Source organism: Oryctolagus cuniculus, chromosome 8 (assembly GCF_051225735.1).
Source record: "Oryctolagus cuniculus isolate XC-2025 breed Fujian yellow rabbit chromosome 8, ASM5122573v1, whole genome shotgun sequence".
NCBI classification, from domain to species: domain Eukaryota; kingdom Metazoa; phylum Chordata; class Mammalia; order Lagomorpha; family Leporidae; genus Oryctolagus; species Oryctolagus cuniculus.
Genome location: NC_142874.1, coordinates 107,189,437 through 107,217,226, shown reverse-complemented (window position 1 = coordinate 107,217,226; position 27,790 = coordinate 107,189,437). Strand labels below are relative to the sequence as shown.

Sequence of the window (27,790 nt, the reverse complement as noted above, 5' to 3'; positions counted from 1 at the left end):
GAGGCAGAAGTGGCTGACGGATAACGGAGACGCACGCATCCTGCCAAGGTCAGGCAGGGGGGCCACAGCTCCAGGAGCCCTTTCCCCGCAGGTGGGCGGGCGAGCCGGCGGGTCGGCGACTCCCTCCCCGAGCCTTCCACCCAAATGGAATGTGGGCGCCCGCGCCCGCCTGGGCTCCGGCTCCACTTGGAACGCGCGCCCGGGGCGAGCGCGCGGGCCGCTGGGCGCGGCGAGGGGCGGGGAGGCGGACGAGGGGGCGGGGGCCGCGGGCTGTGGGGCGGTCGGGGGCGGGGAGCAGGCGGCGGCGGGCCCGGGGAGAAAAGAACATGGCTCCGGCGGTGGGCAGCGCCGAGCGCCGCGCCGTGCGCCCGCGCGCCGGCCGCCAGTGACCGCGATGGTCAACTCGAGCCGCGTGCAGCCGCAGCAGCCGGGGGACGCCAAGCGGCCGCCCGCGCCGCGAGCGCAGGGGCCCGGCCGGCTGGCGGCGGGCGTCACGGCCGCGGGCGCCGGCCTCGCAGCCCCGGGCGGCCTCCGCGAGCAGAGGGGCCTGGAGATCGAGATGGAGCGCATCCGGCAGGCGGCCGCGCGGGACCCCCCGGCCGGAGCCTCGGCTTCCCCTTCTCCTCCGCTCTCGTCGTGCTCCAGGCAGGCGTGGAGCCGCGATAACCCGGGCTTCGAGGCCGAGGAGGACGAGGACGAGGAGGAGGTGGAAGGGGAGGAAGGGGGCATGGTGGTGGAGATGGACGTGGAGTGGCGCCCGGGCAGCCGGAGGTCGGCTGCCTCCTCGGCCGTGAGCTCGGCGGGCGCCCGGGGCCGGGGACTGGGGGGCTACCACGGCGCGGGCCACCCGAGCGGGAGGCGGCGCCGGCGAGAGGACCAGGGCCCGCCGTGCCCCAGCCCAGCAGGCGGCGGGGACCCGCTGCATCGCCACCTCGCCCTGGACGGGCAGCCGCCCCGAGTGGCCTGGGCCGAGAGGCTGGTTCGCGGGCTGCGAGGTAAGAGCGCCTTCCGCAGCGGCCGCGGCGCAGCCCAGGGCCGCGGGCGCCGGCCGAGCGGGCAGCTGTCCGGGCTCCTGCTCGCATCCCGCGCCGCGTCCCCGCCTCCCTTGGAAGCGCCTCTGCTCGTTGGGCTCCATTTCCGGTACCCGGCGCGGAATGCCTCTGCACCCTCGTTAGCCAGTGCCTCCCTCTTTGGGATGTGTGAGCATTTTCTGTTGTACTGCTGAAAATAAGGAAAGGCTCGGTTAGGAAAGGGTCCGCCTTTTTGTCTTTTTGTCTGCTGCATGGGGGAGAAAGTGAATATTGCTTCCTAGTATAACTGAGGATGGTTGCAAGCACGCTGTTGCTTCTGCCAGAAAACCCAAAGAGAAGTTCTGCACCGGCACCCGCGCTCTTGCCCAGGTCCTGGTGCTCCTCCCCATCCCAGCCTGGAAAGGGTGACCGCCCGGGTTATCCCGGGCGTGGGCGGGGTCTGCCTCGTTGGGTTGTCCCTATGTTGTTTTGGTGATGCTTTGTTGATGTTTTGGGGAGAAGGAGTTGTTGGGAATGCCACGAATAGAAGAGAAATGACCTGAAAACAGTGATTTGGTCATTTCGAACTTGAGACTTTTTTTTTTCCCTAAAAACAAGTTGCAAAGAAAAGCCTCCATTACTTAAAAACATTTGGAAGTATGTTTTTACGTAACTAAATTCACCTTCTTTGAAATGCTGTCGGAATGAAGTCACCATATACCAATTGATAAATGTGTCAGAACTCAGTGCCCCAACTCTTCGGAAGGCAGGAAAGGAATTTGCAAAATTGCTAGTGCTGAGTAAGAGGACTCGAATTTTCCAATAGCAGATGGGATGCTGTTTTTACAGTTTTGTCAGAGGCATCATCAGGAAAACGTTGCATTGGCTCTTACCCTCCAGATTATTTTAATCTCCATTTTTGTAGAGTTTCTGTTCTCACTTCTTTTGCGCTATTCCCTGCCTTCTGCTTGTTGTCAGTTTTGAAAGGCCAAGGGAAAAGCTATCCTGGTGCTATTACGGCAGCGTGATTGAAGACCAGGTCGGACTTGCGTTCCTGCGTTCAGAGCCCAGATCCCATTTCTATCACTCATTGGCTGTGTGACCTTGAGCAAGTCATTTGACCTTTGTGAGCCCCAGTTTTTGCACCTTTTTAAACAAAAGAGATGCTCCTCATACTTAGTGTGGGGTTTACTGGAAAATTAAATTAGGTAAGACTTGTAAAATGTGTAGCAAGTCTTTGCCATGTTGAGACTACATCAGAAACTGATAAAAGTATGCGTTTTGGTGCTGCTTTTATAATAGTACTCTAGTTAATTCAGGAAAACTTGTATGAATGTATTCATAAAATACTAGTACTTCTAAAGGTTCAAAAGGAAATTATATATCACTTTACACTACTTAGAATATACTCTTTAAAAATATTCACTGAAGTGAAAGAAGTTTCTTAGAAGTTAATAAATAATGGTAAGTCACATGATCGTTTTAGCTCAGTTTAAGCATTTGACAACCCACTTAACCTAGTAGGAATAAACTCAATATGGAATACAATGAAACAAGTGTATATACAAATTTATTTCTTTTGAAAAGATACCAGAGGAGCCAGCTTTGTGGTACAGCAGGTTAGATTGCCACCTGCAGTGCTAGCCCCAGCTGCTCCACTTCCCAGCCAGCTCCCTGCCCTGGGAAAGCAGCGGAGGATGGCCCAAGTCTTTGAGCCTCTGCACCCATGTAGCAGATCCAGATAGAGTTCCTGACTGGCCTGGCCCAGTCTTGGCCGCAGCCAACCAGGGAATGAACCAATGGATGGGAGATTGCTCTTTCTGTCTCTAACTCTGCCTTTCAAATAAATATTTTCATCAGTCATCGATGTCAGAAGATGTATATTGAATGAGGTCAGCCTTAAAACTTCTAGTCAAACCACATCAGTGGTCTAATTTGTCAGCAGGCAGACTACATTTTTAAGAAACTTTAAAAATTCATTCTATAACTTTCCTTTATGAAGAGGTGTAGTTGATATTCTTATCATTTATCAGAAAGGCTATGTTTATTAAAGATTTTGCAGCACTAGCAGCTACAAAAAGAAATGAATAGCACATCACCATTTTCCTACAGACAAAACCCAGAAAGTAAAATGAATAACCAGGAACAAGCTGCGATTTTTACCTTGTTGGGCTCACACGCACCACCAAAGCAGCACCCCCAGACCAGCACAAAGTGACTTTAGCAATTTCTAACTGGGGGGAGATAGGACAAGTTTGGAGTTGATCAGGACCTTCCCTACCTTTATGGCTTCCTACAATTTACTCAAAACTTCTGGGCCTCAGCTTCTCGTTCATCAAGTAGGGGAGTTGAACCTAATCTCCAAGTTCCTTCCAGCTTCACTGTGCTCTAGGTTCTTTAAATTCTAATGTATTTGTTTTGTTTGAAAGAAAGAGATCTGCTATCTGCTGCTTCACTCCCCAGACTGTCTACAATAGCCAGTCAGAAGCCAAGGGCCAGGAACTCAAGTCAGACTGTCACACGTGGGTGGCAGAGACTCAGGTACTTGAGCCATCACCTGCTGGCCCTGGAGTGTGCATTAGCAGGGAGCTGGAATTGGAAACTGAGCCAGGACTCCATCCCAGGCCCTCTAATCTGGGATGTGGGTGTCCTGACCGGCAGCCGGACCACTGTGCCAAACACCTGGCCCCTGGATGGTTTAACTACGTGAATCCAAAGTGGACAACAAGTGGTGTTTTTTGCCCCTTGGACAATGGATCGTGTGTGTCCTTAGCAGAAGAAAGATAGTAAAGAAAGGAAAATGCTTGGCTGTGGGCTGCATCATCTAACCAAGGCATTAGAAATATGCCCCCAAATGTTTGAAAGCTTTTTAGCAGGCACCAATGTGCTGAAGGAGACTGAGTGAACAGTGTGGGGTGCAGGAGAGCTTTCAGACGGACACGCCTGAGGCCAGAAACCCAGGTAGGACACAGCCAGGGACAAGGTGACGAAGTCCAGGACAAAAGGAAGCAAGGCATGGCTTAAAGGTTAAAGGGTGCCCGGACCTACAGGTGTCTCCAGCAATCTTGTTCATTCTTTTTAACAAATGCCTTTTAGGGTAAAGATAAAAAACTAGCATTCTAGTTGAGTTTCCAAATTTTTGGAATTCCTACAGTTGAATGTTTTATGGGTGTATCAACTTGTTGAAGTCAGTTCTTATTTGTTATTGTAGACAAATGTGTATATTCTTAGACTTTGTGTATGTGATTTTGCTTTTTTGTTCCTGGAGAAGTAACAACATGTTAGCTACACTAGTTGGAGTAGGCTAAGCTTCTAAAACGGAAGCCCGCCCTCCTGTTCAGTGCCTTTGCTCGTGTATTGTTCCTAGGAGGGTATTCTGAGTTAGTGGCTTTGCTCCATGCGGTTATTCCAGCACCCAAGTTCCTTCCCTCTCATGACTCTCCCAGGAGTGCTGTCATTATCCACATGGTGCAGGCTGGACAGCCGCATCCAGGTTCTGATGCAAAGAGCTTCAGGAAGACTCACCAGGGCCGTTGACACAAAGCCCTCACCCTGGATCTGGCCTGCGTCTCTTGCATTCCAGCTCTGTTGGCAAGGCTCTTAACTGTGTGACCACGGGGACCTGTAGGGGCAGCTGGAGACTAAAAGGCAGGCACACGTGCTGGAGGAGAGGGGTGGATTTTGTCAAGTTAAGAATTTTTGTCACATTACTGCTAGGGCTCTAGTGAGATAGTAGGTCTACTGGTCTCCAAGAGTCTGACTTTGACATTGAAATGGGCATGCTGTTTAAGTGACCTCTGACACAAGCTTGGTCACCATGAATTTTGCCATGATCTATTTAACTTGCATTTTTCCTGCCTTCCCTTCTGCTGTCTGAAAGGGAGCATATTCAGCAACTGGAAAGATTATTAAGACTCAAAGATCAGAACCTGACTCTAGGTGATGGCGCCACACAGAAACTGCGAACATCCAACCCACCAGTCTTTCTTGCAGATCTCATACAGTGACTCATAAATCTAGTCTGCCCTGAGGCTTCAGAGCAGAGTCTCATTTCATCCCCAGCTGAGCATTTTCCCAAATTAGAAGTTATCCAGGGTGTAGAGGACAGTTTTGCCCCTCAAAACATCTGGCAGAATGTGCTAAGGGTAGCAACGGTCCCACAAGAGAATCCCCAAAGCAATGAAAAGCTAAGATCTGGAAACACACTTCATTTTCCCAGCTGGTGCAGGGGGAGGGATGTAGCTCCTGTTAACTCCTGGATTAAATTAAGGATGCTGCTGACAAACATCCTGCAATGCACATGACATCATCTCTGCCCGCCCCCCTCCCCACCACCACCCTGCCTATCCGATTCAAGTGGAGTCCGACAGTGTGTGTCCTTTGGTGTCTGGCTTATGTCACTTAGCCTGATGGTCTGTCTCTCCGTTGGTGTCCATTTCAGAATGATGTAGAGATCCTGCTCTAAATGGATTTGGGGTTCATCACAAATAGCATGAGGTTCCTGCGTATGGTAGCATGTATCTGGATTTCATCCCTTTGCATGACGGAATTCTGTCCCACTGTATGTACATGAATGGACATGCCACGTTTTGGTTTTCCACTCATTCTTTGTTGGAGACTTGGGGTATTTCCCTATCCTTTTTGGGCTACTCTGGCTCTCCCTTTACTTTTAATTCAAACTTTACCCATCTCTTCATCTTTTTATTTTTTTAATTTACACTGTAATTTTAAGCAAAGGAGATGAAATATTTTCATGACTATGGGGACTTTTTTGAGGGGGTTTTGCAGTCAACAAACATTTTTTGAAAAACCGACTCTGGTAGATCCTAGGTCCCATGGATACAGATGAATAATACAAGCTTTGCACTTTGAAGCAGCTCAGAGTTTAGTAGGGGCAACAGAAGTACACATAATTGCAGTGCAAGTCACAGGTGAGGGAGGAACCCAAAGAAGAAAGGATCTACTGCACCTGGGGAAGTCAGAGGAGGCTTCCAGAGGGAGTGAAACTTGAGCTACATTTTGAAGAATTAAGGGAAATTCAAAGAGGGGAAAACAAGAACAAGACTAAGCAATCGGAACCTTTTCAAGTAGGCATTTGGAGTCAGTGGAAGCTTCAGGCAGGAGGCTGATGTCTTCACCTGTCTGGGAGTGAGGTGGGTGGGATTGGCGGCTGGGAGGCCAGATCAGGAGGTGAGCCTGCAGGGGAAGGTGAGGAGAACTGTGTCCGAGCAAGTGAGAGGGATGGCAGGGAACTGGAGGAAAGAACTGTAGAACCTGCTCCATGTGAGAGAGAAGAGAAAGACGTGTTCTAGGTGAAGTCCTAGATTCTGGCTTGGTAGCATCGACCCAAACAGGGAGAATGGGTTTCTTGAGAAAGAAAAAGTGGCCGGTGCCGCAGCTCACTAGGCTAATCCTCCGCCTAGCGGCGCCGGCACACCGGGTTTAGTCCCGGTCGGGGCGCTGGATTCTGTCCCCGTTGCCCCTCTTCCAGGCCAGCTCTCTGCTATGCCCCGGGAGTGCAGTGGAGGATGGCCCAAGTACTTGGGCCCTGCACCCCATGGGAGACCAGGATAAGTACCTGGCTCCTGCCTTCAGATCACCGCAGTGCGCCGGCCACAGCGCGCCAGCCATGGCGGCCATTGGAGGGTGAACCAACAGCAAAGGAAGACCTTTCTCTCTGTTTCTCTCTCTCTTACTGTCCACTCTGCCTGTCAAAAAAAAAAAAAAAGAGAGAGAGAGAAAGTAAGACCTTTGGGGGGCATGTGAGTGAGGTGTCAGCAGAGAATACAGGTGAAACTGACTGTTAGCCACTGTGTACACAGGGTCTTCAAAAGGATCCTGGGAATGGGTACTACGAGAAACTACACATGGGTTTCAAAAATCATCTTGCATCAAATAATCCTTAACATCCATTTTTCCACAGACTTTTTGAAGGACCCTTATATACAAGTTTGCACCTCAAGAGAGGGCTGAGAATTCAAGATTCAGGAGCTAGTATCATTGAAAGTAGCAACTGACTAGACTAGAAAATGGACCAAAACTAGTAAAATGTCACTCCCCTTTCTAAATGTGTCTTATAATTCAAATGTGTATTGAGAGGGATTGCATTCCTCTGTCTGAAGAAGCCCACATGTTTCTTAGAGGATTGGCTCATCACGTTAAGACACCAGAGAGTTTGGTCACACTATTCATAATGAACTGAAAGTCTATTCAGATCTGGATCTTGACATCATTCTGAAATCTGGACCAGCTGGGTGTCCGCAGTAGGACATTTTATAGGTTTGAATTTGTTTCTGGAGCTATAAACAGACCTCTTCCAAGCACTCTTAAATGCTTTATACATGGTATTTCTAATTCCCAGGAACTTCCACGAAGTAGTACTCTTGTTCCATTTTCAATTGGGGGTCATGACCTTAGGTAAATTCTCACAGCTCATAGGTGGCTGGGTTAGTGTGAGGCATAAAACCTATGCTGAACACCTTTTGACATGGAACTGGAATATTTACAGAAGAAATAGCGCAGCTGGGATTGGTTCCCCAATGGTTGAAGAGGACGTGTGAGAGTTTCAGTGAAGCACAGTCACTGACAAGCTGATAGTTGTGGGGCTTGATAATAGATGGTAAGAGTGCATTATATCAGTCTCACTTTTTGATGTTTTCTGAAATAAAAAGGTTTTGAGAAACCTAGGAGAAAATTGTTGGGGAGGCGACTTTTTTTTCAAAGTCAACTGTTTATGTTTGGGACATCTTTTGTTTTGAGTCATCCATCTCAGAGAGTCCACAGAGGGTTCATATTAAGTAACAGCGTGCAGAGGAACACGCTGTGTAGGTGATGTCCTCTGGCTGCAGACCCTGGCATTAGCAAAGCGCCCTCTTGAAACTAAAGGAAGTTGGAAAGCTGCCCAGTGTCCCTTCCATTCCACTGTCTCCCTGACACCTGGAGATACCCTGTTTACTTGGACATGAGCACCTAGAATGCAGGGAAGGTACTGCACACTAACCAGGGGGATTGTGGGAAAAGACCGCAGTTAATTCTGATGAATGTCATCCTTTAGAACACGGCCTCCATCCTTAACCATTCGTATCCTATCCATTCTGCTTAACCCAGGAAGTAGCTATTTTTCCTGTTTGTGGATGCTGCCGTTTCTCACCCATCAGCAAGTGAACAGGTTCCAGGGGCAAAACAGAATGAAAATTTTAAAGCAGTAAATATTTAGGGAAGTAAGTAATTTAGAAAAAGTAAATTCATACAAGGGTACTATATGAGAATATAAGTAAGGGGACGTGTTTCTTTCATGGTTTCTTTTACTATTTTATCTCAAAGGCTAGGATTCAATTGCCCTAGACTATTGCAAGTTTAGGTTAAATAAAACTTAATAAGAGTTTGTTTTTTTCCTACATGTAGGCCACACAAGTGCATTTGTAAATATTAAGAGCCACACTATTCCTTAGTGCATGGTTATCTATAAACTATGGGAAAAACTGAAATCACGGACCAAGTGGGACAGGGCAGAAGTCTTTCATGATGATAGTCTAACAATCTGTATTTACATGCATATTTTAGGCTTGGCTGCCAAAGAAATCTTTCCCGAATAAATGGCGGTGTGGCTGTTACAGGGCTACCGAGCCTAACACTTGGCTGCCTCTGTGTTATACTGAGTTGTAATTTTCCATGTCATCTACATTTGTAATAATTCCTTAATATGATAGAGTTTTAACGAACAAACATTCTGCTTGCTGCATTTCTTCTGAGTGAGTAATTCCCTGACAACTACCAGATCTTGGCAGAAGCAAATCTGGTCATAAGTTAGGCTCCACTTTCAGTGTGCGAAATTTAGGATGCGTAATACGATGTATTTGAATTCAGATACAGATTTTTCCTAAAGGAAATTTAGAGAGAAAAGGAAATGAAAAAACCCAAATTTAGGAGTAGAACTAATATTTTATTATGACTTAAAAAAATACATAAACACTAGTGATGAAGTCATTTCTTTGATGTGAAAGACCATAGGCCATTTTTCCCTCTTCTTGGTGTGGTTTGATTGTGGCTTAAGTGCTGAGTTTCCATGATTGAAAGAGTTAAGATGTGTGGGATAAAAGCGCGAGGCAATATGCAGGGGCCAGGTTGGTTTCTACTAACAGTCAACCCAGTCTGAAAGCCCTGAGAAGTTTGTCTTTTTTGGAAAAGGTTAAGGTTCTTCCAAGTAAGCAGCAATGTGACTTGACCACACTATTCATTAACGGGTTTGGACAGCCACCATGTCTGTCTGCCAGCCCTATCCCAAACTGCAGGAACTCTCCAGCAAGCTCGCCGAGGGTTATGTCATCTGCACTTAGCCAGCCCCACTCTTTTTCCATCTGCTAAAATAGAGAACATGGTTGCTGATTTTACTCTTTCTCCAAAGGGGGAGACAGAAGTTGGATGAGTTGTTGCTCTTAATGTAAACAGCATGTTAATTGGCTTTTGAAAAATCTGTTCAACCAAGCATGCGTAGTGTAGTCAGTCACCATTGAGTTTGTTTCAGGACAAAGACCAGCACAGAGCAGTATGTTAGATGCTTGATTGATTGCTTCCTTGTCAATTTGAGCCATCCGAGGCTTCTTTGAATCAACGTGACTTAGAAGATATTATGTGTAATGTAGTCATGATGGGTTTAGTGGGAAGATAACAAGTGGGATTCTTGCCCAGATAGGAGGAGCTATGTGTTAGGCACATCTGTTTAATCTTAGTTTTAACTCATTTCCTGTTCTGTTTCTAAACTTTTACTCAGATGTCCACAGTGGTCTTGAGAGTTTAGACAATGATCAATCATTGCCTTGTGTTTTGCACATTTTGGGGGAAGATTGCGAAGTAACAGATTCTCCTGCTAAGCCAGAGTTTCAGTTGCATTCAGAGTATGCTAGATACAGATACAGGAGAATCTTCCATACAGATTATACTCTTTATTCTGTTTTTTTTTTTTTTCCTTTTTGTCATTGATGAGATTTCTTAACTAAAATGACTTTTTCCCATTATATTGAAGGTCTCTGGGGAACAAGACTCATGGAGGAAAGCAGCACTAATCGAGAGAAATACCTTAAAAGTGTTTTACGGGAACTGGTCACATACCTCCTCTTTCTCATTGTATTGTGCATCTGTAAGTAGACTGTTTCCTTTTGAAATATGGGAATGTTTGAAAGTGTTTGACTTGAAAATATCATATTTAAAATAAAGGACCTGTACATGCACCAGAAGACTCAAGTTAGAAGTTGCCTACCCGGTCTTGTTGCCAGTTCCAGTCTAGAATTTGGCTAAGTTCTCTTCTGCCCTCTGACAAACATTAACTAAAAATCTGCATGGCCAGTTCATTGTCAGTTGTGACCATTTTTGCTAATAAATGCACATGGCAACCTGCCAGAAACGAAGAAGCTAAGTAAAAGGATGTTTTGCATTGGATTTTGTAAAAATATATTACCACTATTATTAGATCAACAGATGTAAAGTCTACCTAAGAATTGTCTGCAGCAAAATCACATTTCACAAATAACATTACCTAACATCATTGCTTTTGACACGTATTTGGAGAGAAGTACACATCCCAGGCAGTGGGAGTGGTGTGAGTAAGGTAGAGATCATGGATGTTTGAAAGTCCCCAGCTTTGGGATTTGGATATGTCCTATCAGTCTACCTCATTATTTCTTTTAACTCTTCAATAATTAGTAGGCTTTTACCTACTGGAAATATATGCAAACCTTTGTCTGTCTGTCTTCTCTTCTTCAGTTTGTCCCTATATCCTCCAATAGGGTAGTGTAGGGACACCTTAGCTAAAAATTAGCTACAGAATCCATTTGCTCCAAGTCTGGAAATTCATAGGCAGTGGATCTACCCTCTGCTGTATCAGAGCATGTTGGGTGGTGGATTTCATGCGTGCCCTCTGTAAAACCTTTTATGAGAACAGATAAGGTACCATATTCATGACCCTTAAGACTTTTTTTAAAAAGATTTATTTATTTATTTGAAAGTCAGAGTTACACAGAGAGAGAAGGAGAGGCAGAGAGAGAGAGAGAGAGAACAAGAGATCTTCCAGTCATTGGTTCACTCCCCAGCTGACCACAACAGCCAGAGCTGTGCCACTCCAAAGCCAGGAGACAGGAGCTTCTTCCAGGTCACCCATGCGGGTGCAGGGGCCCAAAGACTTGGGCCATCTTCCACTGCTTTCCCAGGCCAGAGAGCTGGATTGGAAGTGGAGCAGCCATGTCTTGAACCGGTGCCCACATGGGATGCCGGCGCTTCAGGCCAGGGCATTAACCCACTGCGCCATGGCACTGGCCCTGAGACCTCCTTTTTAAAAAGTCAATTATTTGTTTGAAAGGCAGAGTTAGAGAGAGAGAGAGAGAGAGAGAGATTGAGAGATCGTCCATCTGCTTGTTCACTCCCCAAGTGGCCTCAATAACCCAGGCTGGGCCAGTGTAAAGCTAGGAGCCAAGAACTCCATCCAAGTCTCCCACGTGGGTGCAGGGGCCCAAGCACTTGAGCCATCTTCTACTGCTCTCTCAGGTGCATTAGCAGGATAGGAAGTGGACTAGCCAGGATTCAAAACAGTGCCCATATGGGATGCTGGTGCTGCAAGTGGTGGCTTTGCCCACTATGCAACAGCACTAGCCCCTATTGGCTTCTTTTTTTTAAAAGATTTATTTATTTGCAAGAGTTACACAGAGAAAGAAGGAGAGGCAGAGAGAGAGAGATAAAGGTCTTCCATCCATTGGTTCACTCCCCAATTGGCCGCAGCAGCTGGAGCTGTGCTGATCCAAAGCCAGGAGTTTCTTCTGCGTCTCCCACGGGGTGCAGAGGCCATCTCCTACTGCTTTCCCAGGCAATAGCAGAGAGTTGCATCAGAAGTGGAGCAACCAGGTCTTGAACCAGCACCCATATGGGATGCTGGCACTGCAGGTGGCAGCTTTACTCACTACGCCTTAGTGCCAGCCCCAATTGGCTTCTTATTTTTAAGTGTACAGTTGAGCAGCTATCACAATCCAATTTCAAAACCTTCCACCATCTCCAAACTGTCCCCCAAACTCTGCTCTGTTGGCTGCGTTGGACTGAGTCAGCACCGCCCTTTCTCCTGCAGACACTTTCACTTGGCATTCTGCTGGCTGCACCCTCCTGGCTTTTGCCGGCCGAGGAGTTCTTGGTGTTTGTCCCATTTGTCTAAGACCTTCCTGGTGCCCCACCATTCTGCCACCTGCTTCTGAGTTTGACTGTTTTAGATTCTTCTAGTTTTTTCCCTATAGAATATGTTTGATAAGGATGCATCCGAACAGTCTTCTTTAATACATGTTGTTGTTGGTGTCGCATACTTTCACAGCAGCATGGAGCTGTCAGGAAAAATATTTCCAAAGTTGCCCTCTGTTAGCCACTGAGAACAACCAGGGCTGCCAAATTCAGACAGTTCACTTACTTGTCTAGAATCAGTAAAAATCTTCATAGTTGATCTAAGATGTTTATTTCTCTACTGTGTCAAAATCTCCTATAAGTGGCATGACGTTATTTTTTAAACATATTATCTAACACAGAAATACTGACAAGTTATTCATGCAGTTAGAGCCGCAAAGCAAGAGATGTGGTATTTTTCACTTTTATGTTCTAAGCTGTTAGAGCTTGAAGTGCTGAGGTCACATTGGCTCCTGCAGAGAAGTGGTGCTTAAACATTAAACTGCAGTGGCCTGAAATATTAACAGGCTGTTCGCAATGATGGAGGTTTTTCTATTTTTTCTTATACAGAATAGTTTACCTCTGTACAGCTAGGATTTCAGTGGTCCCCTGAACTACCTGGGCATCAAAATCATCAGGAGACTTTTTTTTTTTAATTACAATTTGCCCGGATCAACTAAATCAGTGCTTCCAAGATGTGACCAAGGGAACTGAATTTTCTGATGCACTGATAAGTTTAAGAAGTAGGCTGGATAAGTGAACTAAAGACCATGAGTTTTAGGAAACATGCCTGAAGTCACATAACAAATCTTTCTTTCTCATCTTAGAATTTTCATGCTTTCTGTTCATTTTCACAGTAATCACATTGTTTCTTATAGCAATAGTTCCACACTTTACAAAAATAAGATCTTATTTTCAGAATATTATGCAATCTCTGGGTAAGAAGTTATACGGCCAAACTTCCACTGAATGCTGAAAGCTCCCCCACAGAGTCCCCCCAGAATGGCCCGTCCTGCTGCCTCTGAGCAGGAGTCCCAGGTGGAAAGAGTAACTTGCTTGGAAGAATTCACCTCACTTTTCTGTAGCGAGTTAGAAAGTTTTTCCTTGTATGAAGCTGAAGAGAATCCCCGGGACAGCTCCCGGTCGCCACCACCAGCCTCACCTCTACCCAGTACCTTTTCCACAGCAACCCCGCAGAAGTCTGGAGACATACACCCAGTCTCCAGATTAAACCTTTCCGGTTTCTTCAGCTGTTGTTCATGTGATTGGAGACGAGATTTTGAATAACACACACAAGGGAAACTTCAGCTGGCACATGTTCTGTTTGTCACTGTCCCCAAGGAGCAAGAATGTCACCAGGAGGAAGGGGCCAGCAGCTTCCCCGGCCAGACGCTGACTTGAGGTCCATGCATCCTACCATGGCCAGACCACTGAGGCCGCCTCAGCACAGGAATGATTGATCCCTTAGTGTCCTCCCTGGAATCTGTAGCGCACTGTGTCGCCCTGCTCATGTCTGAGCACTTTTTTCCTGGATCCTGCTGAGGGACCTCCCTCTCCGCCGTGCTAAATTCATCTCGGTAGGATCTGCTCATCATTCCGATCTGTTGAAATGATCTTGGATAGAGATCCGTCTCACACATCAGCCATTCCTCTCAGCTTACAGGATCGGCAGGGTTTCATCTTGTCCTTATCTCTGTGAGCTAATAAATGCAAACAGCCTGAGAGTATCAGTCCATTAATCAATACTCTTTGGGTGGAGTTTACCTCATTATGCTATCATCCAGCTCTGAGCATTCCTGAAACAGCATAATAGGAAACAATTTTTTCTCAGTGCCTGTCTGCATAACTCCACCATTCCTCTGTCAGCTGTTGGCAAGAGTAAGTGAGGATAAACACCCAGCACAGCCCTACTGGCTCCTTGTGATGGGATTTTCCCCCACTGCTCAAAAGCTGCCTTCTAAGACTTCTAAAATCTTAACAACAAAATTACTACTAAATGACCAAGAATATCAGACATGTCACTTTGTGTGCAAATGCTAGAATTTGTATTTAACCTTATGCTTTGTAAGTTGAAAGCTGTTAATATCAGGTAATTAGGGCTCTGGAAGACAGCTTGACATAGTGGGAGAAGTGTGGGTTTTTTTGCATCACACAGTTCTAAGTTCAAATCCCAGCTCCACCACTGACAAGCTAGGTAAACCTGGAAGTGTTACTTAACTGTTTCCAAGTCTTTGTTTCCTCATCTGTAAAGTACTTGTTGAAAGATTGTTGTGAAGGGGCTGGCATTGTGGTACAGTGGGTTAGACCATGCACTGGCATCCCATATGGCCGCCTGTTCAAGTCCCAGCTGCTCTACTTCTGATCTAGCTCCCTGCTAATGCCCCTGGGAAAGCAGCGGAAGATGGCCCAAGTGCTTGGGCCTCTGCACCCAAATGGGAAACCTGAAAGAAGCTTCTGGCTCCTGGCTTTAGCCTGGCCCAGCCCCAGCCATTGCAGCCATTTGGGAAGTGAATGAGTGGATGGAAGATCTCTCTCTATCTCTCTTTCTGTAATGTTGCCTTTCAAATAAATAAATCCTAAAAAAATTTTTGATTGTTGTGAAGATGAGAAACAATAAGTGAAAAGACCTTTGGGTGCTCTCTGTCATACAACAGTAGTAAGAAGTCAGTCTTCCCAAAGATTGGTGGCAGTGACTGAGTTATTTCATCAGAACTACAGGTTCTGATTTTGTGCTTCTAAACTCCAGTTCCCTCGGAGCACCCAAGTGCCTATGAAGAGTTTATATTTCATCTTGCCAATATTAGCTCCCTCCTCTCTTTTTTTTTTTTAAAGATTATGTATTTATTTGAAAGAGTTACAGAGGGAGGGAGAGACAGATCTTCCATCCGCTGGTTCATTCCCCAGGTAGCCACAAGGGCTGGGGCTGGGTGAGGCAGAAGCCAGTAGCCAGGAGCTGCTGCTGCTGCTGCTGCTTTTATTTTTTAAGGTTTATTTATTTATTTGAAAAGCAGAGATACAGATAGAGAGAATTCTTCAATCCACTGGTTCACTCCTCAAATGGCCATAATGGTCAGTACTAGGCCAAACTGAAGCCAAGAGCCAGGAGCTTTTTCTCTGTCTCCCTCTTGAGTATAGGGGCTAAAGTACTTGGGCCATTTTCCACTGCTTTCCCAGGTGCATTAGCAGGGAGCTGGAGAGGAAGTAAAGCAACTGGGACTCCAACCAGCACCCATATGGGATGCCGGCATTGGAGGTGGTAGCTTTACTTGCTATACCACGATGCTAGATTGCATTTGAAAAATCAGTCTACCTTAACCAAGGGTCAGAAATGACATTGAAATTATGTAGTCCCAGTTTGTGTAATTTAGGATTAATTCTTACTTGAAACCTAGATTGCTATGAATTCACCATCAAAGTACTTGAGAGAGAGAGAGAGATATAAATAAATAGATGTTACTGTTAAAAATAGCAGTGATATTTCTGTTGTGTGAGTTAGCTGAGGTAAAGGAAGGAAGAAAGTGTATTTTGGAAGTTCTTTGACAAAGGCAAAGGGAAGTGGTTGGTGAATCTTTGATGAAAATGCTTTTGCTTTTCCTTTTCCTGTGCTGTCATTCTATGACATTTTTCTGAACTCTTGAGTTCAAACTCAGTAATAGAAATCACAAAAACTGCTTGAATCAACATCATAGATGTAGTACTTCTTTCTGTCAAAGAAATAGGCAAAATTTAAGAAGTAGAAAAGGTAGCAAATGTCAAGTCACAAAAGATTGATTTTTTGACACATTTGAAATTCACAAGTCCCTGAGAAAAACAGTGGACTTCTGTAAATTTTTACAGAGTATAAAAGATAATCCGTTATTGTGCCAAAGTCTTTAAACTCATTAGTACCCAAGTAATGAAAATTGAGAAATGAACAACAAAACCATAACACAATAGGCTGTGTCCTGTGACAAGAAGAGCCCTTCTAGGAGGAAATGTATGTGTCTTTTTTCTTTATCTTTGGATGGAGACTTTGACTTGTTCTTTTAAAAACAAAGGGTCGGGGGAGTGAGACCTTTTATTTCACTTAGGAGAGCCTCGTCAGGATACTAGTATACAGACAGTTTTCTTGGTTTCCCAGAAAGTCCATGGGGATTGAGTTGTTGCTAGCAAGGCCCAGAAGTCTGTCAGTGGGTTAATCACACCAGCAGGGAGCCGATTCCATTCCTGGTGGTAAACATCCTGCCAGCTCCCCACCGAGCTTCCCACAACAAACACCTTCAGTCTGAAGAGCACAGGGTCCATGGGAAGTAACCATTGATGTCTTTAACTATGGCTGGAGAGTTCCCTGTCCTTTTTGATCAACTCAGTTTTAGGATCAGATGTGTAGTGCAGCCACTTTGGGACCCCCACATTCCATATTGAATGGAGTACTGGGTTCCACTCCTGCCTCTGCTTCCAATGTCAGCTTTCTGCTGATGTACACTCTGGGAAACAGCAGATGTTCGCTCAAGTGCATGGTCCCTACCACTCATGTGGGAGGCCCAGATGGAGTTCCAGGCTCCTGACTTCGGCCTGGCCATGCCTCAGCTGTTAAGGGTATTTGGGGAGTGAACTAGTGGATAGATCTCTCTCTGTGTATATGTCCTTCTCCCTTTCTTTTGCTGTCTTTCAGATAAGTGGTGACAACAAATGGAAGATCTGTAGCTATTACTTTAAACTTGACCTTTACTTGCATAACTTTTTGTCTTCTTGCTCATATATATGTCAATAGTGAATATCTTTCTTGTTTTAAAACAAAACAAAACAAGATACTAGGCCAGTGCAGGCATTCTCAAAACCACTTGTGTTAACAGCTTCCACCCTTTAAAGATTCTTACTACAACTTATTACTTAACAATTTTCTTTGAAATTATAACCAAAATTGGATTCAAATGTTTGGGGGTTTGCCTTTATTTCATGGACTCTCTTATTGATTCTGCAATCTCACGTTGGTCTCCTCAAAAGCCCTCCCCAGGCCTCTGGGGGATGAGGCTTTTTTTTAGTTGTCAAGTTCTGTAGGCTGTTGTCAGCCCCTCTGGCATCTACATTCTAGAAACTTCTCTCTCCAGGTTCTGTGACTTCTGTGTCCCTCATCGCTCTGTTCTCTAAACATGTTCATACAGCGTGTCCTCTGCGACTGAATCTTGGACTTTCTGTTGCAGACACACTTCAACCAGCGCATGTGTGCTCCCGACTCTATAACTACACCTCTCTGATGGGTGCAAACCCCAAGCCAGCTTCTACTGGACATATCCAGTGGGATAGCTCATGGGTATCTCATCCCTAAATTCCAAAACCTGCAGTCATTGTTCCACCCATTCACACCTGCTTGCCAATTAGCACACAGAGGGACCCCAGAGAAGGTTCAGGGACCTGCCTACAGTTTGGCCCAGAAAACAACCTTTGTCACTCCTCATGCTTCAAGATCAGCGCAAGTGCCAGGTCCAGGAAGAGTCTTTATTGGTGCCCAGCTGAATCAGCTCCTTCCTGCAGGCTGTGCTGCGGGCGCTCTGGACCCACCTCTGTCAGGTTCACACCCCTCCCTGTGGATCACTGGCCCAGTCCATGCATCCGACTCCCTGACAGCAAGCCGGGAAAGGATGCTCTCATGCACATCACAGGATAGGCACAGAATGTTGACAGCGTTGGCCATTCCCGTGAGCTCTCTTATCCACTAATGCTCCTCATTCATCAGTGCCCAGAATTTTTTCCCAGTACTGGTACCTACTGAACCAGTTCCAGCCTGAAATTTCTTCAATTTGTGTAGCGCATTGGCATAGAGATGTGCACTTGTGGTCAGTAGAGTCCCTTCACGTCTATGTCCTTTGTCTTCATCAACTCCTGAAAGACATTAGGTTTCTTTTGAACAGTGGTGGCTTCACTTTGTGACAGCCTCGACGGCTCGAATGAGGGCATCTGGTGCTCCCTTTCCATTAGATTCAGGTCTATTTTTGTGGTACTTTTGGTTTCCTCTTTGGCCCAAGGGTTATTAAGAGAAAAAAAAAAATACTTTATTCCTCAGTGACTTAATTTTGTATGTGTAAACTTGTGTATTCTCGTGTTCATTTTCAGAATTCGTGGTTAAAAATGTTGCCTGCTTGGCTTTTTTGTTTGGTTTTTGAGGTTTGTTTGCTTTCTCTTTATGGTATAAAACAACAGAAAGATATTGCCTACAGTTGGGAAGGAGAAAAGTCTGAAACCAGGATACTGATGGACCATGCGCCCCCGGCAGCCCTCAAGGCCCCTCCTGGCCTCTGTCTCACTTCTGCTGGCTTCCCAGAAGTCCTTGGTGGCCTCGGGGTGCACCTGCATCACTCCAGTCCTCGACCTTCATGCACACATCTTCTTAGGACGCCTTCCTGGTTGCTTAGGGATTTACTGAAGCTCCCTGTGGGGCCCAGCATATTTACCAATTTTTGTAAATGTTCTGCAGAGATTTGAAAAGTAATATCAGTAATCCCTGTTGGTACTGAATGAAGTTTGATGTATACATTCATTTCAAACCCTTCATAGTCCACGTAAATTTTCTCTCCTTTCTCTCAAAAGTTGAGAGATGGTAGGGTTAAAGTTTCCAACCACAATTATGGCTTAGGTATTATATTCCTAGCAAGCATTGTTCCATGTGTCTGGATGCCCTGTTATTGAATACATGGAAATTCATTATCGTTCACTCTTAGTGCATGGCATCATTTTTCACTCTAAAGTAATCTTTTTATCAAACTCAATTCTCACTTTATCAACTCCTTAGTCAGATGATTACAATTCCACTTAACACTTTTTTTTTCCAAAGGTTTATTTATTTTAAAGGCAAAAGTGAAGAGAGAAGGAGAGATAGAGAGAGACAGAGACAGAGAGATTGATTGATCTTCACTTCTCAGATGGCCACAACAGCCGGGGCTGGAACAGGCCAAAGCCAGGGGTCAGGAGCTTTCTCCAGGTCTGCCACATAGATGCAGGGGCCCAAGCACTTGGGCCATCTTCTTCTGCTTTCCCAGGCACATTAGCAGGGAGCTGGATCAGAAGTGGAGCAGCCTGACTCCAACTGGCACCCTTACAAGGTGCTGGCCCTGCAGACAGAGTCTTAACCTTCTATGCTATAGTGCTGGCCCAACCGCTTAACACTTTTTTTTCCTTGATAGATTTCTTTATTAACATTTTTAAAAGCTTTTATTTAATGAATGCATTTTTCATAGGTATAACTTTAGGAATATAGAGGTTCTTTCCCCCATACCACCCTCCCACCTTGACTCCCATCCCACCTCCTACTCCCTCTCCCATCCCCTTCTTCATTTTGGTTCATTTTTAGTTTAATTTTATATACAGAGGACCAACTCTATGTTATGTACAAATTTCAACAGTTTGCACTCATGCACACACACAACATATAAAGTACAGTTTAGGAACAAGTTTTGCAGTTAATTCTCATAGTACAACTCATTAAGGATGGAGGTCCTACATGGGGAGAAGTGCACAGTGACTTCAGTCACTTTACATTTTTAAAAAGATATTTGTTCCTGATATATTTTCTCATCCCTTTATTTTGAATGGGTTTCTTTTAAAAATTCTAGAGGCAGGCTAGTGCCGTGGCTCAATAAGCTAAACCTCCACCTGCGGTGCTGGTACTGCAGGTTCTAGTCCCAGTTGGGGTGCTGGTTCTGTCCTGGTTGCTCCTCTTCCAGGCCAGCTCTCTGCTATGGCCCAGGAAGGCAGTGGAGAATGGCCCAGGAGCTTGGGCCCTGCACCCACATGGGAGACCAGGAGGAAGCACCTGGCTCCTGGCTTCAGATCAGTGCAGGGCACTGGCCGTGGCAGCCATTTGGGGAATGAACCAATGGAAAGAAGACCTTTCTCTCTGTCTCTCTCTCTCATTAACTCTGCCTGTCCAAAAAAAAAAAAAAAATTCTAGAGGTGCATTTTTTTAAAACTTTTTAATCCGTAATTTAAAACTCCTAATCTAATAAATTTAATCCCTTCACATTTCATGCTTCTGTCAAATCTCTGTCACTTTTATTTTTTTCTCTCTTTTTTATGTTTTCCTTTTTCCTTTTGGTAAATTATACAATTTTTCTTTGCTTTTTTATTCTAGTCATTTGGCATTTATATAATAGATATGCTTCTCCCCATGGGAGACCAGGAGAAGCACCTAGCTCCTGCCTTCGGATCAGCGCAGTGCGCTGGCTGCAGCACGCCAGCCGTGGCGGCCATTGGAGGGTGAACCAACGGCAAAAGGAAGACCTTTCTCTCTGTCTCTCTCTCTCACTATCCACTCTGTCAAAAAAAAAAAAAATAGATATGCTTCTACCATACCTGTTATTTGTTGTAATATTTGAACCTATGTTTTTCAGAAGTATCAAGAATAAAATAATATCCATGACCTATTTTGAAATGGTAGACTGTATTTAAGGCAACTTTTGTTAATTTAGATGCCAGCTGTTTAGAGATGCCATGTTTTAACATATTTTGTTCTTCCTTATTTTGTAGAAAAATGGAAATGGGGTTACCATAAGAGATAAATAGCAGAAGAAATATTTGCACATACAGAGACAGTGGATGCCACCTTGCAAGTGGGCTTTCTCCACCAGGCACTAAAGGGGAAAGGATGTGGCAGTTTCTTGCTTCCATTACTTTTAGAGTGTGCAGATATCATCACGTGCCTTTCTCCACTTGAGCTTCATAAACACTGTAGATATCACCATTCTCATTTTCTAGATCACAGCATCAGGCTCAGAAGAGTTCAGTAGTTGCCCAAGATGCCAAGACTGCAAGGCCCACAATCACAAACACAGAAGCAGATAATGGGACTGAGCCAATTGAAACTCAGACCCAAACCATTTTGACTCAGTATCTAGGGATCATTTAGCTGCCACTTACAAAGGCTTATGGTTTGGCTAACTCCTGGAGTGTGTGGAGCTGTCACTCAAGGATACCCTGGACCAGTTGAGGCCTGGCACAAGGGAGGGACCCAGTTAATGTTGGGGGAAAAAATAGGGATTGTTTCTCTGGCTGTCCAGCAGAGGGTGCCACATAGCCAAGGAACTTTGTTGCTTCCCTTTCTATAAATACAGCCATTAAAGCCAATACTGATCCTGAGAATTTCAAAAGTAAAACTCAGTATTGGTTTTTGAGAGAGATTTTAAAGTCAGTGGCTAAAATCCTTATATATTCATACTTGCATTTAATGATGCCATATTTATAAATAAAAATTTAAACAATGGCTCACATTTCGTTTTTAACAACAAACCCACAGGTAAAAACTCCAGAATACAAACCGATCAATCTAAAATCCATCAGCATTTCAAGTTAACTGAAAACAATCAACTCAATTTTTAGTAGGCTTTGGGGGGCCTTTCTACTTACTTTTCCATATCAACTGTGTCCCCTTGAAGGACAGATGCCCTTTGCAGGGTGCAGTGTACCTGCGTCCATCCCTTTGAGGGAGCTGGGGACACCCTCCCTGGGTACACTGGGAGCTGCTTCTTGAAGACAGCTTGCTCATCTGCATGTCTGACACCTGTTCCAGGAATGTTAGAACTCCAAGCCCTGGCTCAGTCCGGTTTTGAGAAGCAGCTGGCATGCTATGCTGCGCCTGAAGAGGGCAGCACTTACCCTGATTACAGTGGCTCATGGGCTGGCAGGTGAGGGATCTGAGCAGTGCACAAGTTGTGTGGATTATGCATACTCTTCGCTTAACTGGCTGCTTGAGGAGAACTCCAAAACTGCCTCCTGTTTGAATCCCGATGCCCTCTCCCTTCATAATCTTGACTTTCTATGATGCTTGAAAGGGCTGTAAGAAGTCAAACTTTACTAGGGAGCATTTAATGCCAAAATAATTTCATACAAGTTTAATATGCATTTTGTGATGCCTAAAAACTTACAGAATGAGATCTGTGTCAGTCACTTCCTGGGAATTCAGGGCTACTGTCAAAAGAAGTATAAAATGCCTTCCTTCCCTTTGAAGCTTTCTCATCAGCTAATTGTAGGAGTTACAGCATAGTACACCTGTGATCATTAGAGTCCAGCATAAGAGAGGACTTGTCAAGGTGCTGAGATTTTTAACAGGTGTGTTAGGGCAATCCCCGTGAGGAGGAAAACCCCCCACTATTAGATGTAATTTTATTGCCTTTTTTTCAAGTTCAGTCACAATCCCCATGGGAATGTTTTTATTGAGGAGACAGGAATTTACAAAGTAAAGTCCAGAGCTCCCGGTGAGGATGCCCCCATGAGGCTCAGAGGTGTCAGTTGGTGGAGGCCACGGGGACTGGAGGCCAGCTCCCAGAACTGCAGACCTCGTAGCCCATGTCCATCCCGGGTGAAGAAACAGCTGAGAACTGCCCAGAGGAATGACAGCCAGGAGCCCCAGTTGGGGCCGGCCTGCCGAGTGTGGCCCCAGTAGTCCAAGACCCCGGGAATCAGGGTAACACGAGCGGCATCACTGTCATGGGAGGGACGGTGGCTCACAGCCAGTGTGGGCCACTGCCTGGTATGGGTGCAGCAATTGTAAACGCGGTAATGAATCCTAGAACCTGGGGGAAGCTGCATCTGATTTCTGATTTCCACCTCAAAAGCATTGGGAGAACCACAGAGAAAATAAGTATAGAGATCTGACTTCCTTAAAACAGATATTTGTCAAGTGTTAGCCACTCGTGGGTAAATTTCAGCTATTTTAAGAACCCCAAAAAACCCTATGGGGTAATTAGGCCTTCTTACAGAAAAGGAAATTTAAGCTCAGAAAGTATAATGAGCTTGCCCAAGTCACTTATGAATTCCGAGTGGTAATTAAAGGAAGTGTAATGAAGGAACTATTCGTATAGGTGAAGCAGGGTTAAGGTAACCAGAAGAGGGGGGTGAGTCACTTGGGAAAGGACTGAGGGACTCAGGGAGGGGATGGGATGGCATGAACCCAGTGCAGCTGGGGCAAACTGATTCTTCCGGAAGCAGTGGCCAAGGTTAGAGGATGCACTGGCAGGTACATCCAGATCGTGAGGGAGTAGAATGTAGGAGTGGAGGGAACAAACCAACATCTCTCTCTCTCTCTCTCCCCTCCCCCTTTGACTCCCAAGGGGCACAGTCTCCCCGGTGGCACAGTCCACAGAAACCAGCCTCAGGGGCAGAGCAGAATGGCAGAGGCACTGATCTGGAGGGAGCCAGGGCCTGGTGTCCTGAGCAGCTGTAGGGAGAGGAGGCAGCAGGTGCATGACTGAGCATGAAGAGCTCAGCCCAGATTTTCCTGGGGCCGGTGCAGCTCAGCTAACTGGGATGTGGGCTCCAGTCCTGGAGGCAGGTGGGAGGTGAAACTGAACAGGCCTGATGGAAGGGCTCAGTGTCCAGTGAAGGCCCCTGATCTTAATTTGATTCTCAATAGTGAGTCAGTGTTGTTTCACATAATCCAACAAACATGTTTTTTTTCTAAGCTAATGAGATGAGGAGATGGACTGAAGAGGGAAGGCAAGGGTGAGAGAAGACCTTGTGTGGCTGACTGCCCATCAGCCGGAACCGTCCTTTTGTGAGGGCTTTTGGCTGGTGAACAACGTGTCTGCAGCTTCTTTGTAGAGTTCACTGGGCTCCCTCTGTGTTCCAGTGACCTACGGCATGATGAGTTCCAATGTGTACTACTACACCCGGATAATGTCCCAGCTCTTCCTGGACACTCCCATTTCCAAATCGGAGAAAACTAACTTTAAAACTCTCGCTTCGATGGAAGACTTCTGGAAGGTATTTGCAAATGACTTTGAAAGTACATCTCTATCACTGAAAATTGTTCATTTAGCTTCCTAAGTTCAGTGCATGAATGTGTACCTGCAGGGCCTGCTATGTGTTTAGCACTATGAGATGTTGTAAGTTGAGTGAGTTGGTAGAAGTTACTGTTCCTACCCACCAAGAAGAGTAAACTAATATTCACTGGGAACCATGCATGTGCCTTGCACCATGCTATCTCATACCTGATTTACTCTCCATAGTCACCTTCCATGGTAAATGCTAATAATTGTCCCTCAGTTTGTAAATGAGGAAGAGGAGACTCAAGGTGCTTTCGTTGATATGGTCACATGGCTAAGGAATAAGAATAGTGGGCGTTTTTCTAGTCTGACAACCACTTCTTCATTCTAGTTTATAATTCATTCAGTCATTCATGATCTCATAAATAGTGAATGAGGTCTCATAGGACATAAGACCCTGGAGAACAGTGCAATTGCTCTGTGTTGCTTCATTCTCTGTTTCATCTTGTTGATGAGTGTGTATGTCGCTGGCCCCAGCGTGGTGCCTGATTCGAGGTAATCACGTCATTTCAAAGCCCTGCTAATGTAAAAGTCAACTCAGCCCCTTCCCCAGTTGCCACAGATTCCAGCATAGTAGCAGGACATAAGCAATGAGTAATATCATAGGAAAATATTAAAAGAATCTAAGAAAATTGAAGGGAAATTGGGAAGGAAATGATTGTTTTCTCTAGGGAGATACTTTTGAAAATTTTTGCTAAACCCTGGGTCACAGCTGTTGATTTCACACACTGATAAAATGAGGTTGAAGGAGCCTCTTCACAGGGGGCAAACCACACTTCACAGTATGGCTGTTTTCATCACCCCAGGAGGGCCATCAGCCTATATCTATTCATTGTCCTTCTGATAAGGATAATATGCTGATAAATGACTAGATCTATATTTAGTTATGCAAACTAACAAGAGCCTTCTCATATATACAGTTTCGTGACACTAAATGCCAACCCAAAACAGGTAGGCAGGGGTTGCGGAGTTCATCATGTAGCAAGAGCAAGCCCATGTTTACAAAGCCCAGTTCACAATGGACTATGACTTATCCAGAAAAAAATGAAACCCTAACAATTGCAACAAAATGAATGGAACTGGAGATCTTTATGCTAAGTGAAAAAAGCCAGAGCCAGAAAGATAAATAATCACATTTTCTTATTTTGTCAAAGTTAATATAGAAACAGTATTCAGAAACAATAACAAAAAAAGAAGTCCAGACAAATGAAAGACCCACCAGAGGGTAGAGTGTGGCCTTCTCTCTGTGACCATGTGGGTTGCTTTTTCTCAAGGGAAAGAAGAGTTGATCGTGGTTGTGGATTTATGCAACACCATTCCTCCCTCACCTTTAGTCCTAGAACAGAACTCAGGGTTAGCATTTGTTAAGCGCACACTTGGTGACTCTGTGCCAAGTTCAGTGACCATGCAAAGGATGAGTTTTTCGGAGGCAGGATCCCTGGGTCAGAAGCCTTTGTTCCAGGCTTCACAGCTAGCAAGCTATGGAGCAGCAGCCAAACCAAAATCTTTCAGGTGGCAAAACCCATTCTTAACACTTGCCTGTGTTCCTACAGTCGCCGGACTCGGCTGTGTGAATTGTCTAGGCAGGACCAAGGATAGCCACTTAGCTTACAAGTTTTCAAAAATGATACCTTTGCTTGCAGTTCACAGAAGGCTCCTTGTTGGATGGGCTGTACTGGAAGATACAACCTGACAACGCGACTGAAGCTGACAACCGCAGTTTCATTTTCTACGAGAACCTGCTGTTGGGGGTGCCACGTATACGGCAACTCAAAGTCCGCAACGGCTCCTGCTCCATCCCTCAGGACTTGAGAGATGAAATTAAAGAGTGCTATGATGTCTACTCTGTCAGTAGCGAAGACAGGGCTCCATTTGGGCCACGAAATGGAACCGCGTAAGTGTCAGTGATTCCGGCTACTTGGTGGCATCCACTCACTCATTCATTCCCAACCTCCTGCTGAGTTCATTCCTTTGTTCTCTAACAGGTCACTGAGGGAAGGATGCCTTCAGAGATCCTTCAGTGCCTATCCTTGTGCCATGGCCAATTTCTTAGATTTTCTCTACCTTTGAACCCCTGTTCTGTTTCTACACACCTGTTTTTCAAAAGGCTAACTTGTTGACCATACAACCCATGAAAAAGAAAGTATCTGAGCCTTTGAAGTTTGCATTTAAGTTGCTGGGGCTGTTTCTGTAGATCCAGTAACATCATCCACTAGATTTTTTTAGTAGGAAGTTTTCTGAAATTCTTTTATTAGCTCTTACAAATAGGATTTTGCTCAGAATGTAATTATTTAAAATGTAAGCATGTGAGGCAATCTTCTGTCTGGGTCAAAGCCCATGTGTTTATGGCTTTCACTACAGTATGTATTTGTACCTGTGACTGTTTGCAGGTTCTTTTGTGCATGTTGGTACCTCTTCTTCGTATCTTATATTTTAATGGGGGGGGGGGGGGACTTACAATTTTTAGAAGTGTTATAATTGTAATGAAGAAATGGGAAGAGTTGGGGCTGACACTGTGGCACAGCAGGTTAAGAGACCACGTGTGAGGCCAGCAGACGCAAGATCTCTCTCTCTCTTGCTCCCTCCCTCTTTCTCTGTAACTCTGCCTTTCAAATAAATAAATCTTTAAGGAAGAAATGGAAATACCTTGGAGGCTGTCTCAGGGTGGAACTCTAGGGGTCAGTGCACCACCTGAGTCACTGTGGGCAGTGTTGTTTTAAGCTTTGCTAAACGGGTTCTATTAGTCCACCTCCATCCTTTTCTCGGGGACTTAGGCAAACCAGAGTCCAGGTTCGTTGAGAGACAATAGGACAGACACCTTTGGTGACCAGATTCTTTGTCTCCCATCCAGTGTATAATCTGTTTGGTACCAGAGGTCATAAGAAACAAATCCAATAAAATGTTAACCAGGAGATTTGGAGCAAAGGGCCTGAATAATCTTGAAAGATTTTGCAGCTGAAGATGGTGATGGCACTTATTAATTCTCCCTTTCTAGTTCCTGCAAAGCATAAGAGAGCCCTTCATCTGTGCCACCTGTCCCATAGTTTGCTGCTCAGAAGAGAAAGAGGCACAGCCACCATCACCCCATGCCAGATAGTGTTTATAGATGCTGTTCTGTCATCCGTCCTTTACAAAACCACTCTCTAAAGTACCTGTCACCTCTATTTCATATGAAAAACACTGAGGCAGAAAAGTCTGGCACTTGATGAACTTGTCCCTCTTTAGGGACCTCAAGTCAGTCCCTGAGTCTGGTCACCCAAGGAAGGCAGCCACATCCTGTCAGCACTCTGGAGACAGATGTCCTGATGTAGGGTCTCGACTCCATCCTCTAAAGCTTTGGGATTAAATTGACCTCACTGGAAGGGCATCAATATGGAGGAATAAGGAGGGAGCTTACTGCTGTAGTCTAGGGGAATATATTTTTAAAAACGTGGCGAGACTGCAATCTCAGGGAAGAGTTAGGGAGAAAACGGCAGAGGAAACGCCATGCAAATTAGAGGGGCAGTGTGGATCTGTGTAGAGGTGTGAACACGCACATTTCAGGACCCAAAGCTGCAGCAAGAGCTTAGCATGACTCTGGCTTAGAGCCCTGTGGGAGACAGTATACCTGCTAACCTAGAGGGAAATAATGGGGCACTGGTGTCCTGTAACTATGTAAAGAGTGGGTAGGTGCCATTTTGAACAGATGTAACAGCTGCACCAGCTCATGTCTGCACCCACAGCAATCAGCTGGGAGGACATATGTGAGGCTGGCTGGGAGAATTGATGGGGGTTGGTTGCTCATTACTGTGGGAG

The 27,790-nt window shown here is 45.4% G+C and overlaps 1 protein-coding gene across 4 annotated transcripts in view; it reads left to right on the top strand.

Moving 5' to 3' along the window:
• The first annotated feature begins 286 nt into the window (after nt 1-286).
• The window catches only part of PKD2 (polycystin 2, transient receptor potential cation channel), a 56,944-nt gene continuing 29,440 nt past the window's right edge, over nt 287-27,790 (top strand). For 2 of the 4 annotated variants that reach the window (XR_016212423.1, XM_002717010.6), the window contains exons 1-4: nt 287-995; nt 10,033-10,146; nt 23,800-23,933; nt 25,639-25,889. Coding sequence is in view for 3 of the 4 variants with exons in the window: in XM_002717010.6 (XP_002717056.3) it covers nt 395-995; nt 10,033-10,146; nt 23,800-23,933; nt 25,639-25,889 (1,100 nt within the window). In the remaining variant the exon portion in view is untranslated. The remainder of the gene's footprint in view (nt 996-10,032; nt 10,147-23,799; nt 23,934-25,638; nt 25,890-27,790) is intronic. The other 2 variants (XM_089303099.1, XM_089303098.1) reach the window with 2 other exon arrangements.